Here is a 17,286-nt window from a genome sequence, read left to right as displayed (position 1 = left end):
AAATCGACCTGTCTGAGGATTTCTCTTCAAATTTGCACATTCTCGAGATAATGAATTTATTCCAACTCAAACGTCCTCACTGTATAAGCAAGACTTTTATTATTTTAAAATTGTAATTTTTAATTCTTTTGAAAGTTTGTTGATTCTCAATTTTGAAAACATTGGTATGGATGGCAATTGATTGGATCACCCGATTAATTAAAAATAATTTAATTTAAAATTGTATTTATAATTTTATTAGCTCCATACGAACGTTAATTTCTCACCTGCCATAATACCTCCTACAACAAAGAACGGAGGTGCACATCCCAAACTCACAAGAAACGGAAATCCTATGTTACCAGTGAGGGCTCCAATTCGTGCAAATCCCATTACTAAAGATACTGTAAAAGCCCTGTAATGAAAGAAGAAAAATATAGAAAATAAATATTGTTATATATACACGGTGTTTGGTAAAGAATGGGCCATAGGTTAACCGTAAATTCCTGAAGTTAAAATAGGTGGATATAAGCTCACTTACCTTAGTAAGCAAGTTAATAATAACCGAAATACAGGGTGTCAAAGTTAAACTTTTATTTTATTTGTTTTTGAATATTTCCTGACAGACATGTAACAACAACACGAAATTTGGTAAGTAATGCTGGTAGTGTACACGTACACCCTACTAAATTATGGTAAACAAACGTTTCTGGCTGCTACCAGAGGCGTACTACGGGGGAACATAAAGGGTTAACCTTCCCAAAACGATTAATTTTCGAAATATTTGAAGCTAAAAATGAAGGAGCATAATACATTAATCAAAATAACTGTGCCTTTTCATTTTTAACTTCAAATATATCGAAAACTAATGACTTTATTGTTACGAATGAAGAGTACATTAATTGCATAGAAAGTACTGGGGAATCTAAAAATTATGCTAAAATAGCAGTTACGCCAGTGACGTAGAATTTGGAAGGGTCAACCGTTCACTTTCCCCTGTCGTACGCTTCTGGTATTAACCAGAAACGATTATTTAACATAATTTATTAGGGTGTACAGTACTTATACTTTCTGCCAAGTATCATAAGGATATATCAAAAAGTTATAAATATCACAAGGAAAAAATTCCTGTATTGGCTGTATACCATAAATCAAAAAAATAAAAACCTTGTCTTGTAAAAGGTATATTTATAATCCCTAAAAAGGCTGTATCACAACAAAACGTTTTCGGAATCAATATTCCATCATCAGTGATATCACCTAAAATAAGTATAAATCTATAAGTAAAACAAACGTGAGGTTAAATTTTGACAAAGTTAAAAAAGTGAATAGATAGTTGTACTTACAGGTTTATATGCTTTAAGCCACCAAAATGTATGGGTAAAAACCCTTAAATTGATTTTAAACAGTTGGGGTTACATTATATTATCCGATTTTAAGGGATATTAACCCGGCACCTGCCACGTGGCTTTGCAAGGCGTCAACTGCCACGTGGGGTGCTCACAGCACCCCTTAAAAATTGTCTGTGATCTACTTGTTTCATGAACAAAATAATGTGTTGAGTAACACAATAATATAAAAAAACATGTTTTATTAACTTATTAGCTACTAATATATTATAAAAGTTGAAAAATAAAATTAAAAAATGTGTTATAAGCAAATTAGCAAGTACAAAGCCATAATAAATGAACCGAATTAAAATATCTAAAAAATTAAGATTTATTGAGTATAGAGTCTATATTAATAATTAAATCAGTTATTGCAATAAAAAATGTAAATTTGACCTGTTTATCACAAACACAAAAAAAAATTAAAACTTAAACTGCCAAATGATGACACCCCAATTCGACTTTAGAGCTACAGGTTCAGAATGACATTAAGTAACCACTTCAAACGCAAAAAATGAAAGAATAGGGCTTTTCATCGATTGTCATTTGTTTCGAGCTTCTGTCATGTGTCACATAATATTATTATATCTACGTCATACGTTTCTGGTTTGTATCATTGTAAATACCAATAACGTATGACGTAGATATATTAATATTATGTGACACATGACAGAAGCTCGAAACAAATGACTGTGAATGAAAAGCCCTATACCCATGAACGATCACATCAATCATTTATTTTGTATTTGCTGTCTTTTTCTATATATAACAAACGTTTGTTATAGAAAAGACAGCAAATACAAAATATGCGATTGATGTGATCGTTCATGGGTATTCTTTCATTTTTCCGACTGTATATTAGTATTATATAAAGCTACTAAGACGCACAACACGGTTATCAAACTTGAAATACCAAATATTTGATGAAAATGTGTTATGGGGTGCTGGTAGCACCCCACGTGGCAGGTGCCGGGTTAAAAATATTTCCAGATTAACACCTGGCATCACATGACATCAACCATATTGGTTGGGAAATTGTAGGTAGAACCTTACATGGCAGAGTTTAGGTGACAACTGACCGGAATGGCCCCCTGAAGGATGTCAACACTAGATTGACACCGTACTATGAAAGAATGTAATAATATGTGTATAGTATTTTTACTACAAAAGCGATATTACGTAGGTTACAATTTTTCACGTAAGAGAACTGTCAAAACATTAGAATGTTACTTTTCGTTATTGCCATGTTTATTATAAACCGTTATTATTATAAACAAGTTACATTCTAATGTTTTGACAGTTCTCTTACGTCAAAAATTTTGACCTACGTAATATCGCTTTTGTAGTAAAAATACTATAGTTACTTTAGCCAAAATAATTTAAATTTTATGTTAATATTTAAAATAATAACGTAGTGAAAAAATTTGTTTAAATTAAAATGAATCTACCCTGAACAAGTATGATGGATAAAAGTTAAAAATTATAGAATCAAACAGAAGAGAATTAATACTTTCTTTAGGGTAGGCAATTATCATTACATAGAATTGAAAATTATAAATATGTAAATACAGGGTTGTACTTTTCTAATTTATTAAGGAAGGATCCAACAAAATAGATAAAAGATGATATATATATTTAGTTTGGCTGCAGAAATATGTATTACTAGATGTGAATGTACCTTAATAAGAAAAGTAGTAATGAGGAGACTGAGAAATCCAGAGACCCGACATCAAAGTATCTGGAGATGAAAAACTAGCAATGATGGGACAGGAAAGATATAAGGTTATTAGTGTGTAAGAAAGGAAAAGAAGTAGTGATGAAAGAAGGGATGTAAGTTGATATTGGTGAGTTGGTCTGTTACAGAAAATTAGACTGTGAATGAGGTTTAAATGAGTGTAATAGGCATAGGTATAAAGTCAAAAAGTTATAAAGTACCGGACACAAATAGTTCTTAAAGTGTTAAAAAAGGAATAAATTATTTAAAAAAAAATAATACTTTCAAACAATTTGACATATCCGTGTCATACTTGGCAGAAAGTGTAGGTACTGTACACTCTACGAAATGATGCAAATAATCGTTTCTGGTTAATACCAGAAGCGTACTACAGGGGAAAGTGTAGGGTTGATTTTTCCCAAATTCTACGGCACTGACGTAACTGCTATGTTAGCACAATTTTTAGATTCTCCAATACTTTCTATGCAATTAATATACTCTACATTAGTAACGATAAAGTCATTAGTTTTCGAGATATTTAAAGTTAAAAATGAAAACGCACAGTTATTTTGATTAATGTATTATGCTCCTTCGTTTTTAGCTTCAAATATCTCGAAAACTAATCGCTTTATCGATACGAATTAGGAGTATATTGTTCACATAGGAAGTATTGGAAAATCCAAAAATTGTACTAAAATAGAAATTTCGCCAGTGGCGTAGAATTTGCGAAGGGTCAACCATTCACGTTCCCCGTCGTACGCCTCTGGTAGTAAATAGAAATGTTTGTTTAACATAATTTAGTAGTCAGGAAATATTCAAAAAATAAGTAAAATAAAAGTTTAATATTGACACCCTGTATTTCGATTATTATCAACTTTCGTACTAAGGTACGTTAGCTTAAATCCACCTATTTTAACTTCAGGAATTTACGGTTAACCTATGGCCCATTCTTTGCCAAACACCCTGTATATACTAAGGATTTCTACAGTTTTCACTGTATTCCTTCACGAAACCGTTCTCTCCAGTTCTTTCTCTTTTGCCAGTCCCCTTCCTGCAGATTTATTTTTTCTATTGGTTCGTCCACTTCATCTCTCAAAGATCTTTGGGGTCTGTCTGTCTTCCTTCTTCTTATCGGGCTCCACTCTGTTATTCTATCTATCCAACGATATTGGTCTGCTCTTCTGACTTGTCCGTATCAGGTTAATCTCTTCTGTTCGATGTAGTCTATTATATCTGAGTTTATTCCCATTCTTGTCTTAATCTCTATGTTAGTTATTCTATCTCTTCTTGTTACTCTGCAGCTTCTCCTTATTAGTTCCATCGCTGTTGCTCTTATTTTGTTTTTGGTTTTCTGCTGCATAGAGTCTCACCATCGATCTTTCGAAGGGTTTTCATCTCTGCTGTTTCGTGCAATCTTTTTGACCTCTCTGTGTCGGGTCGTGTTTCTGCCGCGTATGTCATTATTGGTCTGATGACTATTTTGTAAATTCTGCCTTTCACTTCTTTTCCGATGTTTTTATTGCTCCACATTGTTTCATTCAGGCAACCTGCGGCTCTGTTTGCTTTATTCACCTGATCTTCCACTTCTGTTTCGAGCTTTTCGTAGCTGCATATTGTGATTCCTAGATATTTAAACTCCATGACTTGTTCTATTATTTGACCCTCCAGCACTAATTTACACCTTATTAGATCTGCTGTTATAACCATGCATTTATTCTTTTTTGGGGAAATTAACATGTTAAATTTTCTAGCGGTTATATTAAATTCGTGCAGCATACGTTGTAAATCATCTTCACTTTGAGAGATTAGTATTGCGTTGTCTGCATAGCAGATTATTTTAATTTGTTTTTCTCCCATTTGGTATCCTTTTTTTTCTTACTTTTTTTATTATTTCGTCCATGATCAGGTTGAACAACAGAGGACTCAGGGAATCTCCCTGTCTTATCTCATTGCCAGCTTCAATTGGATCAGTTAGTTCTTCATCTACTTTTACTTTTATTATGTTGTTCTGGTAGATATTTTCGATCGTTTTAATTATTCCGTTGTATTCTAACGATTTTTCTTGAATCTGCCTCATTATAAATATAGCGTTGTAAGGTATCATATATTATTATTATTATATATTATTATATATAAATTCTCCGTTGTAAGGTATTATATCTTCTTTGGGTTTATTTCCATCCCATTATTTGTAAATTCCTGTTTCAGTTTTCTCATTTTCTTATAAATATAGTTCTGAAGCTATTTTCTTGTTGTATTTTAATACAATTTAATATTTTACTGAAACTTAATCACAATAATTTTTTGTATGTTTATTTTGACGTTTAGATTTTCACTTCGGAAATAAGTCTCAAAATAAAATTTTTATTTTTTTAAGAACAATTTCCTACATGAAAATCAAATTGTTAAAATAAACATCGACATTTTCAAATAAAAATTAACACGTTTTTGCATTTTTTCGAAATCTATATTTTGTATTACCGGTGCACTGATACCACTATGTATACTTTCACGAACTTTATGGTTTATTCTTACCTTAGATTTGTTGGAAAATGATCTACTACAACTGATTGTAGTACATTTGATACTATGTTGCCAAGGGCTATAAAAACCGCAATCAGGAATGTTGTCACTTCCACGCTTTGCGAAAAATAGAGTGCCATACTACAAATTCCAGATGTGAGAGCATAGGAGACTAAAATTATATAAAATATAAACATACATAAGTTATAAATAATAGTGAAACTACTATGCCATAACACTTGTACAAACATAATATACACTGAAATTTTATTGACAAACTGGAATAACATAAACAAAATTACTAAGAGTCTAACGAAAAGCAAACTGTGGTAGAAGAAATTAAGCGAAATATTATACATCTACAAAACTATAAAATGTTCATCGTAAGTTTGGTTTTAACGTATCTTTTTAGAAATCGTCACTATGAAAAAATGTAGATGGGTTACAGTTTTCTTGTCTTTGCTCTACACCTTTTAAAAGAGTTCTTTGTTCCTATTCGCCACTTACTGTATCCAAACATTTAGAGAAACAAAATAAATTTGGATAAAAACATGAATTTAAGTGCGTGGAAAGATTTTGGGCCAATGCTTTTTAAATACATTCATTTTTCTTGAATCCTGAAAAAAATAAAAAATATTTTTGAAAAATTTAAACGCAGAATAAAATATTACATTATTACCGAGGGCCAAAAGTCCCTTAGAATAAACAAAACGTTTCTTTTAAATTAATATTAAAGATAATATTTAATACAACAAACAAGTGTTCAATCTAAAAATATATAAAACGATAATAAGAATGATTCTACATATCACCAGATTAATAACGGTGGGAACCTTCTCTGGTAACAACTTCAGAGGCTTTTAAAAATTATAAGCCATGCGGGTGTCAAGACTATCATTAAGACAGTGGGGGTCCCTGGTCAGAATTGGTGGGGGCCCTACCTCCTACCATTAAAGAAATTGTTGTTTTAACTATGGTATACAGCCAACTACAGAGTTTTCTCTTTTAGAAGCTAAGAAAAAATGTTAATCTACTTTTATAAATATATTTTTAAATAATAAAAAATACAAGAGCTGTATCTTGTTACAGTAAAATATTAAAAATAAACATACTAGAATATATGGTTAAAGTCCGGGTAGCTTTCGAGATTTTTTAATTGAAAATTCTTTGATTATTATAAATATGTCGGACATGTCTAGTTGCTTTAAGACATCGTGTTTAATGTTCAGATAGGGAGATGATTCAAATGCTATTGGTCCATCATAGACCGAAGTCGATTTTTAATTAACTTAAATTTTGAGAATGATCTCTCCACTGCAGTTAGTTAGCATCAGAACTAAATATAAACAAAGTGTCACCACAACGTTTGGTAAAGCATCATTCACAAAAATTTTTATTAGCAGTCGGTACATTTGAAGTTCTTTACTTATATTTGATGAGTCAATTTCCTCTTTAAATGAATTGAAAAATTCTACAAATTCTAACAGTTTGACACCTAGGTTTTCGTCTAAATCATTGCTATAAATGTCGGTATGCTTCAGTGAGTGAGCTTCAATTTCATTAGTTGATTTTTCCAAATAATGTAAAAATCCAAAATTGGAATGAATGGATTCATATTCAGAAAGCTTTTGACCCAGAGGAAATGAGTGAAGAATCATCCCAGAGGAAATGAAGTGATCTATAATAGCGATAAAATTTTTGAGTCCGAAATTTCTCTAATGTTATCATTTCAGTCTGTGAAATATTCCTTAAAAGAATATAGATTCTTTAAGTGATCTAAGTGCCGCTCTTCTGAATTAAGGTCAGTATTTGGATTTTGGAGAATGGTTGTTTGTCCTCTGTTAGATTTAATTCCAAAATATTGCAAAGATTCCTGCTTTCAGTAAACACATCCGACTATACAAACCATTTGCATCGCTATGAGTATCAAATTGTTGCTCATCGTCTTCTGAAATTCTGGATAACGCTCCTTTAATCTGATTATAACCATTAACTAGTGCTTCTGCGGCATCCCTTCTAGATCACCATCTAGTAGTATTTACTCTTTTATGAACAATAATATTTCTGCCACGGTCGGCGTTGCTCTCACTTAAAGACTTAGCTTTTAAACATTCGATTAATAAGTTGTAAACAAGTTACAAGACTTGCAGTTAAACTTTACAAGACCTGCAACTGCTCATGAGTAAAATAGTAAGGTGTAGTAGGGAGTACGGACTCTTTCTCAATATCAAAAAGACGAAGTTTATAAAAATTAGTAAAAACAACCATAATACTAACGAAATCTTGATAGTAGAGGGCCAGCAGATCGAAAGAGTAAAAAAGTACACTTACCTAGGAACACTTAGGGTAAGGTGGGGTAATACCGGACAGCGGGGTAATACCGGACTGCGTTGTTTGTGCACGTATCGGCATATTATTGAATTTCGCGCTCATCACAGGCTGACCGTTAGACATCTGAATCTCAGTTCTCAGTTTAGTCGCTGCCACGTGCTTGCAAAGAGAGTTATCACAAAAATTACAAAATTTAGTGTGTGATTATATGAATTAACTGATTTTAAAGGTGAGTATTGACCATTTCTATTATAAGAAATTGATGAGATTACGTGCAAAGTCATAGCTTACGCAGTGTATTTTACGTATCTTTAAGTAGTTTTATTCATTACTTCCTCTAATAATTACTACCGAACATATGCATAAATATGTCATTTAGGGGTAATGCCGGACACTGTGTCCGGCATTACCCCAGCTCCGGTTTGAACTATTTATTGTATTGGGAGATAGGTACATGCAAATACCTGCTGTTGTTTTATTATGATGGAATATTGGAAAGTGGATATAAATATAGTTAATAGGTAATAATTCATAATTACCTACATTTATAATTATTTGTCAACATTTTTTATAAATTTTTGTAGTTTTTGTTTCCCATTACAATTAAAACAAAATCTAATATAGTTTATGACATGTATGTGACATTTACATATTAATTCTTTGTAGACCTGAAGAAGATCCCATTCGTGATCAAAACATTGGCAATAAAAATAACTCAACAAACATACCTACAGTATTTATATCCAGTTTCTGCGATTCCATCATAATATTTATTATTGGATACAAAACAGTAAACACTGTTATTTTAATTTACAGATGCCGCGGAATTATAAAAGAGTCACCGAAAAAGCTTCGTGGAGAGAGGAGGAGTTGCAAGGAGCACTCCGTGCTATACAGAATGGTATGTCGTTAAGAAAAGCTGCAATAAAATTTTCAATTCCAAAATCTACGTTACACGAACGACTTAAAAATGGCACTGCCCCTTCTGGACCTTCCTTGGGCCGAAAGCCAGTTTTTTCAGTTGAAGCCAAAAATGCACTTGCTGTTCAAATTAAGAAGCTGGCAAAAGTTTTTTATGGAATAACTCCCCAGGAAGTACGAAGATGTGCTTTTGGATTTGCACAATCAAACAACATCCGAGTCCCCTTTAATCAAGAAAGAAAAATGGCTGGTAAAGACTGGGAAAGGGGCTTCATATCTCGTCACAATATTACGTTAAGGAAACCAGAAGCAACCAGCATTAACAGAATTACAGCTTTTAGTCGCAATGAAGTTACCATTTTTTTTAACAATTTATCCAGACTTATGGAAAAATATGCATTTTCACCCAATAAAATTTATAATTGCGATGAAACTGGGGTCACTACTGTACAACGCCCACCAAAAATATATGCAGAAAAAGGTCAGAAGCGTGTTGGATTTGTTACAAGCTGGGAAAGGGGGAAAACAACCACAGCGATGTGTGCCGTCAACGCTACAGGAACCTATATACCTCCCATGTTTATATTTGCACGCCAAAGAATGGCGTCCCATCTTCAACGAAACGGTCCCCCAGGTGCCCTTTACACATGCACAAAAAATGGGTGGATTACAGAGGACATATTTCTTACTTGGTTACAACATTTTCAAGCATTTGTAAAAGCATCCAAAGAAGATCCAGTTCTTTTAATCATGGACAATCATAGCACTCACTGCACGTTACAAGCATATAATTTTTGTAGAGATAACGGTATTGCTGTTCTGACAATCCCTCCACATTCATCACATCGCCTTCAGCCACTCGATGTGAGCTTTTACTTTCCTCTAAAGACCGCATTCAACTCTGAATGTTCCAAATATTTGATCAGCCATCCAGGGGAGAAAATCACGCCTAGTGAGATTGCTGAATTATTTAATTTAGCATTTAGTAGAGTGGCAACCCCGGAAAAGGCTATCAAGGGATTTAAAGAGACAGGTATTTTCCCCTACAACCCTGACGTATTCACAGATGAAGATTTTGCTCCTGCAGAAACCCTTCAATCCACTGTTTCTGATGCACTTCAAGAACCTACCCAAGCAGAAAAACTACTCAAAACAAATGAGACTACCCCTGAAAAAAATAGTAGTGTGAATGAGACAGAATTAAAAAATGTTTCCTTTGCCGAGATAATTCCTCTACCATCTTGTTCTCACGAAAATGTTGTAAAGAGACAAAATAAGGCAAACAAGCAACACTCTATTGTATTTACGTCAACACCGCTAAAAGAAGAGCTAGAAAAAAAAGAAGAGAAAAAAAAATAAAAAGACAACAATCAAATCAGATAAGGCTAAAAGAAATGTATTTGTGACACAGGAGGGGTCTACATTAAGACAAAAATCAAAGCGAACAAAAATGGCCTTAAACTATAAAATATGTGAAGAAGGAGAAAGTGAGATAGATGATGATGACGATGTTAGGGACAAGAACATTACCGAAGACATTTGCATTTTGTGTGGAGAATTTGGCAAGAACAGTGAACTTTGGCTAAGATGTGTGTATTGTGGTCATTGGGCACACAAGGCATGTTCTAACTCTCCCAAAGACAAAAAATTTATTTGCGACTTTTGTTTGTAAAAGGTGTCCGTCATTACCCCAACATAGAGGGTAATACCGGACAGTGACAACTTTTTTTATATGTATATTTTTAATTTTGTATTGTAATTTTAAAAAGTTTTTTTAATCAAAATTTGTAGACTAACATGTGTTCTTCATTTTTGCTTAGGTTTAAAATTTTAATGTCGTCTAATAATAAAATAAATTCTAATTATCTTTAAGTGTACGCCATTACCCCACCTTACCCTATAACAGAAAATAATGACTACACTGCAGAAATAAAAGTCAGAATCGAAAAAGCACGTTCTAATTTTATAAAAATGAAAAAGGTCCTATGTAGCAAAGATTTAACATTAGCTCTTAAAGTACGCCTAACAAAATGTTACGTCTACAGTGTTCTATACTATGGAGTGGAATCATGGACGTTAAATGTAGAGACAATGAGACGACTTAACGCCTTTGAAATGTGGACCACAAACAATGAAGTACTGAGAAGAATAGGTAAAGAAAAGGAAGTTGAACTTACAATTAAAGAAAAGAAGCTACAGTATCTCGGATATGTGATGCGGGGCGAGAAGTATGGCATCCTATGACTCATAATGCAGGGAAAAATAGATGGCAGAAGAAGCATCGGAAGAAGACGAATTTCATGGTTGAAGAACCTGAGAGAGTGGTTTGGATGCAGCTCGAAACAACTATTTAGAGCTACTGCCTCAAAAATTAAAATAGCTATGACGATTGCCAACCTCCGTAGCGGAGATGGCACCTGAAGAAGAAAGAAGAAACAAGTTGTATGTAGAGGAAGTGAAAAATACATACATATAGTTCATATATAGTCCTTCCAAAAAATCAAAGAATGCTATGACAGCAGGAGAACACTCAGCTGCAGCTTTTGCAACTAAATTTAGAGAGTGAGCGGCACACGGAATCCACAACACCAAAATATTATGTTATCTAATTTTAGCCTTAACGCCATTGTATTTTCCACTCATAACTGACGCGTTGTCGTAGGACTGTCCCCTGCAGTTTTTCAAATTTATATCATGCTCTTGCAACAATATCATTAGAGAATGAAATATATCTTCTGCTTTATGACCGTGATTTGGCAAACATATGAGAAATCTTTTAACATGAGTAAAACCTTCCATGAAATATGCTATGTAAATAATATGCTTATTGTTTTTAAGTTTGGGACCTTGTGGGGGCCCGCGAAATGTGAGGGCCACTGAGGGCCCCGGGCAGCTGCCCAGCCTGCCCCCCTTAAATCCGGACCTGCTATCAGAAGAGTGAATTTTAAAATTTGTAATTCACGTCACATTTGCTCAGCTTGGTAAAAGTTCCAACGAGAAGATTTCCTACGTACTGAAAAAAGAGTAAAGAAATTAATAATGTATAAACATTTTCAATTTAGCTGCATCAATCAGAGAGAGAGCAGAAAGAGTCTAAACCAGTTTCGGGACTTTTTTGTCCCTCATCAGTAGACATACAGGGTGCGCCAAACCGCTGGTTTTCTTTGATTATGGCTAAACTATGAGATATACAAAAAATGTTTATAACAAAACTAATGTGTATCAAAGATATCTATAATTTAAAATTATTTTTCATTACACAGGGTGAGTCAGAACGACGGTATGAACTAAAGTTTTATTTTTTTAAATGGAACACCCTGTATATTAAATCATTTTTGAATATATTATTTAAATATATGAAAAATTTGTATAAGGTCTTATAGGCCTAAAGTTAATAGTTTTAGAAATATTTACATTTTTATTGAGAAAAATGGTAATATTTATAGGGCTGTGGATTATGTTTCCAAGGAAATAAAAATTTAAGTGATATGTCAAAGTTTTTAAAATATAGTGTTATTTTTAAATAATTTAATATTTTTTACTTTTAGACATAAAATATACAGTGTGATCACTATTTGCAAATACAAAATTTTCTCATTTTTTTTAAATGGGACACCCTGTATATTAATTCTGCATTTTGTAGTAAATATTACAACTTTTTTTTTGGTATAAGGTTGTATGTACCTAGCATGTTTCGTTTTGTAGATATTTTAAAAAAACTATAGATTTTACGTTTTTGCGGATTTATTATTTAAAAATTTTTGTGCAAAAAAAAATAATTATAATCTGGTTTTAGAAACATACACTAAAATATAAAATATGAAAAGAGAAACGTAATTAAAGATTAAAATAAATTAAAACAAAATCAATGGGAAAGTCCCCGTAGCTGGCTGTATACCATAGTTAAAAAACCATACAGAAGTAAAAACTTCTTTTGTATATTGGTATAAAAAGTTTTATTAAAAAACATAAAAGTCCTCCAAAAGGATTTGCAAAACGTTTTCAATCTGAATCAGATCATCCTCAGTGCGTTCTGCTTCGTAAAAGAAACTAGCAACTTTTTGACAAAGGTTACATCGATATTAGTGGTTTACATAATAATTAAGTGATATAGCGACTCCAAGTCGATGTTACAAGATGAAATGTGCTAGGAGTGCTCAAAGGGCAACATGGTTTCCTGCTCGTTAAGAACTTGTGGTTCTTGCCAGTTCAATGGAAGCCAGTTGGTCTGTGTCCATTGAACTGGCAAGAACCACAAGTTATTAACGAGCAGGGAACCATGTTGCCCTTTGAGCACTCCTAGCACATTTCATCTTGTAACATCGACTTGGAGTCGCTACAAATATCACTTAATTATTATGTAAACCATTAATATCGATGTAACCTTTGTCAAAAAGTTGCTAGTTTCTTTTACGAAGCAGAACGCACTGAGGATGATCTGATTCAGATTGAAAACGTTTTGCAAATCCTTTTGGAGGACTTTTATGTTTTTTAATAAAACTTTTTATACCAATATACAAAAGAAGTTTTTACTTCTGTATGGTTTTTTATTAAAATAAATCGTATGCTAGTACAATTCAATTGAATTTAATAACTTTAAATTATTTTACAAAAAATATTTTACCATATTAATGAATGCATAAATTAGTTACTAAATTAAATAAACAACCAAATTTTAAATCAACCGTAGTAATTTTTCTACCACAGCAACTTTCCTGTACCAAATTAATTGTTAGTTAAATTGTATTTAGTTAAACTTTTAATTTACCTTTTAAATTTACTTACATACATCTTGAGAATATACAAATTATTATAAAGTATGCTTTGAAGCAAATGAATGTTAAATGCATCAGCCAAATTATTTATTAATATAAATAGTATTTACTGGTGTCACAATAGCTGGTAATACTTTTGTAGTTGAAATTTTTGTAACAATTTTTTATATTTTAAATTTAAATTTTTTAACCGAAAAATTTTTGGATATGACATTTGTTTTGGGCGAAACCATTAGAAATTATTACCAGCTTTTGTGACACGAGTAGGTACATAGATACTATTTACTTCTTAATATACTTCCATAACGTTCATTTGTTTCAAAGCATACTTTATACGTTCTCAAGATGTAGGGTAAATTAAAAAGTTATTAACTGATCTTACTTGTAAATACAACATAACTAACAATTAATTTGGTACAGGAAAGTTGCTGCGGTAGAAAAATTACTACGGTTGATTTACAATTTGGTTGTTTATTTAATTTAGTAACTAATTTATGCATTAATTAATATAGTAAAATATTTTTTGTAAAATAATTTAAGTTGTTAAATTCAATTGAATTGTACTAGCATACGATTTATTTCAATCTTAAATTACGTTTTTATTTTCATGCTTTATATTTTAGTGTATGTTTCTAAAACCAGATTATAATTATTTGTTTTGCAAAAAAATTTTTAAATAAAAAATCCGCAAAAACGTAAAATCTATAGTTTTTTTTAAATATCTACAAAACGAAACATGCTAGGTACATACAACCTCATACCAAAAGAAAGGTTGTAATATTTACTACAAAACGCAAAACTAATATACAGGGTGTCCCATTAAAAAAAATGAGAAAATTTTGTATTTGCAAATAGTGATCACACTGTATATTTTATAGCTAAAAGTAAGAAATATTAAATTATTTAAAAATAACACTATATTTTAAAAACTTTGACCTATTACTTAAATTTTTATTTCCTTGGAAACATAATCCACAACCCTATAAATATTAGCATTGTTCTCAATAAAAATGTAAATATTTCGAAAATTGTTAACTTTAGGCCTATAAGACCTTATACAAATTTTTCATATTTTTAAATAGTATATTCAAAAATGATTTAATATACAGGGTGTTCCGTTTAAAAAAATAAAACTTTAGTTCATACCGTCGTTCTGACTCACCCTGTATAATTTAAAATAATTTTAAATTATAGATCTCTTTGACACACATTAGTTTTGTTACAAACATTTTTTTGTATATCTCATAGTTTAGCCGTAATCAAAGAAAACCTGAGGTTTGGCACACCCTGTATAATTATGCTCTTCTCTTTTATCTTTAACGGGATTCTCTTAGAATCCTTAATATTCATCAGGCTATACTCTCTCAAGACTCATTCTTCGAATTTATGTTAACTCGTCTATACGCAGCATACAGTAAATGGGGCTTAAATGTTAATGTCACTAAAACAGAATATCTGGTCATGTACGCCGATGCTAATTTTGAAATCTTGATAAAAAAAGATACTACCGTAAAGCAGATGGATGAGTGTAAATACCTGGAGGCTATAGTAACTAGAGAAGGTCTGGGAAAAACAGAAATTCGAACAAGAATAGAGCAAAGCCGAAAAGTAAAGGGGTACTTATGTTTCATTTAGTGGAATAAAAATATCACAAAAGAAATAAAATTTCGAATAGGAAAGGCATTCGTGGAGTCAGTTCTGATGTATGGGAGTGAGGTATGGACGTTAACAGCAGAGTACAGATGACGGATCCACGCAGTAGAAATGGACTACTTGCGCTGAAGTGCTGGAATTTAGAGACAGGAGAGATCGCGTAAAAAGGAAATCCGAAGACGAATGCACGTCCAAGACACTGCACTGGACAGAATAGAGCGGAAGAGCTTGAAGCGGTTTCGTCACGTGCTTCGGATGGATGAACAGCGTTGAGCAAAACAATTATTAAAGGGGAAACCCCCATGTTTGACTATGATGGGAAGACCAAGGCTATCCTGAAATGACAATATAAAAAAAGCCATAAAACATCGAAATTTGGTGGAAAAGGATGTCCAGGACAGGAATAGATGGCGGTTAGGTGTGGAGATGCGGCATAGGCCGTTTTAAACCCCCTATACTGGGTGTAACAAAAATGCAAGTCATAAGTTTAGTCACATATTCTGGGACCAATAATATTTCGATTACAACTAACTTACCTTAGTACAAATGTGCACATAAAAAAAGTTACAGCCCTTTGAAGTTACAAAATGAAAATCGATTTTTTCCAATATATCAAAAACTATTAGAGATCTTTTATTGAAAATAAACATGTGATATTATTCTGGTAGGGACGTCTCAAAAAATAATAACAGTGAAATTTGTACACCCCATAAAAATTTTATAGTGGTTTGGTTCCCTTAAATCCCCCCAAACTTTTGTGTACGTTCTAATTAAATTATTACTGTGGTACCGTTAGTTAAACACATGTTTTTAAAACTATTTTGACTCTTATTATTTTTTAGATGAGCCAGTTTTTACCGAGATGCGGCTTCTTTTTGGTATGTTTACATGCAAATTTTATGGGGGTTTTGTTCCCTTAAACGCCCCAAATATTTGTGTACGTTCTAATTAAATTATTTTTGTGGTACCATTAGTTAAACACAATGTTTTTAAAACTTTCTTGCCTCCCACTATTTTTTCGATAAACGATTTTTTATCGAGATATTAAAATATTTCCAAATATACCTAAAAAATATAAATTCACAATAAATTTTCATATTATTACCAGGTCTCCATAACCTCACTTACCATGTAAAAATTTGTGTTTGGTTTTACAAATGTTCAAAATATTTCGATAAAAATTGACTTATCGAAAAATTACAAATAGACAAAAAAGTTTTAAAAATATTTTGTTTAACTAATGATACCACAGCCATAATTTAACTGGAACGTACAAAAATATTTGGGGAGGTTTAAGGGAACAAAACCCCCATAAAATTTTTGATGAGGTGCACAAATTTCACTTTTATACAGGGTGTCCCGAAAAGATTGGTCGTAAATGATACCACACATTCTGGAGTCAAAAATAGTTCGATTGAACCTAACTTACCTTAGTACAAATGTGCTCATAAAAAAAGTTATAGCCCTTTGAAATTACAAAATGAAAATCGATTTTTTTCAATATATCGAAAACTACTAAAGATTTTTTATTGAAAATAGACATGTATCATTCTTATGGCAGGATCATCTTAAAACAATATTATAGTGAGATTTGTCCACCCCATAAAAATTTTATGGGGGTTTTGATCCCTTCAACCCCCCAAACTTTTGTGTACGTTCCAATGAATTCATTATTGTGATACCATTAGTTAAACACAACGTTTTTAAAACTTTTTTGCCTCTTAATATTTTTTCGATAAGCGAGTTTTTATCGAGATGCGGCTTCTTTTTTAATATATTTACATAAAATTTTTATGGGAGTTTTGTTCCTTTAAACCCCCCCAATGGTTGTGTACGTTCCAATTAACCTATTATTGTGGTACCATTAGTTAAACATAGTGTTTTTAAAACTTTTTTGCCTCTTAGTCTTTTTTTGATAAGTCACCTTTTATCGAGATGTGGCTTCTTTTTCAAAATATTCCTAAAAATGTGAATTATAAATAAATTTTCATATTATTACCAG

At 32.0% G+C, this 17,286-nt stretch overlaps 2 protein-coding genes across 3 annotated transcripts in view; one reads left to right on the top strand and one right to left on the bottom strand.

Annotated features, from left to right (window-relative positions):
- Positions 1-17,286, bottom strand: part of LOC114325919 (synaptic vesicle glycoprotein 2B) — a 103,031-nt gene that overhangs the window by 19,197 nt on the left and 66,548 nt on the right. For both annotated transcript variants that reach the window (XM_028274070.2, XM_028274071.2), the window contains exons 9-10: positions 5,617-5,776; positions 267-394 (exon numbers count right to left, since the gene is read on the bottom strand). In XM_028274070.2, coding sequence (XP_028129871.1) covers positions 267-394; positions 5,617-5,776 — 288 coding nt within the window. The remainder of the gene's footprint in view (positions 1-266; positions 395-5,616; positions 5,777-17,286) is intronic.
- Positions 7,944-10,728, top strand: LOC126883495 (tigger transposable element-derived protein 4-like). Its single transcript, XM_050649088.1, has 2 exons — positions 7,944-8,164; positions 8,752-10,728. The coding sequence occupies exon 2, from the start codon at positions 8,752-8,754 to the stop codon at positions 10,213-10,215; it is 1,464 nt and encodes a 487-aa protein (XP_050505045.1). The 5' UTR covers positions 7,944-8,164; the 3' UTR covers positions 10,216-10,728.

The sequence above is a fragment of the Diabrotica virgifera genome, chromosome 4 (genome assembly GCF_917563875.1).
Source record: "Diabrotica virgifera virgifera chromosome 4, PGI_DIABVI_V3a".
Taxonomy (NCBI): domain Eukaryota; kingdom Metazoa; phylum Arthropoda; class Insecta; order Coleoptera; family Chrysomelidae; genus Diabrotica; species Diabrotica virgifera.
This window is presented reverse-complemented; position numbering and strand designations above follow the sequence as displayed.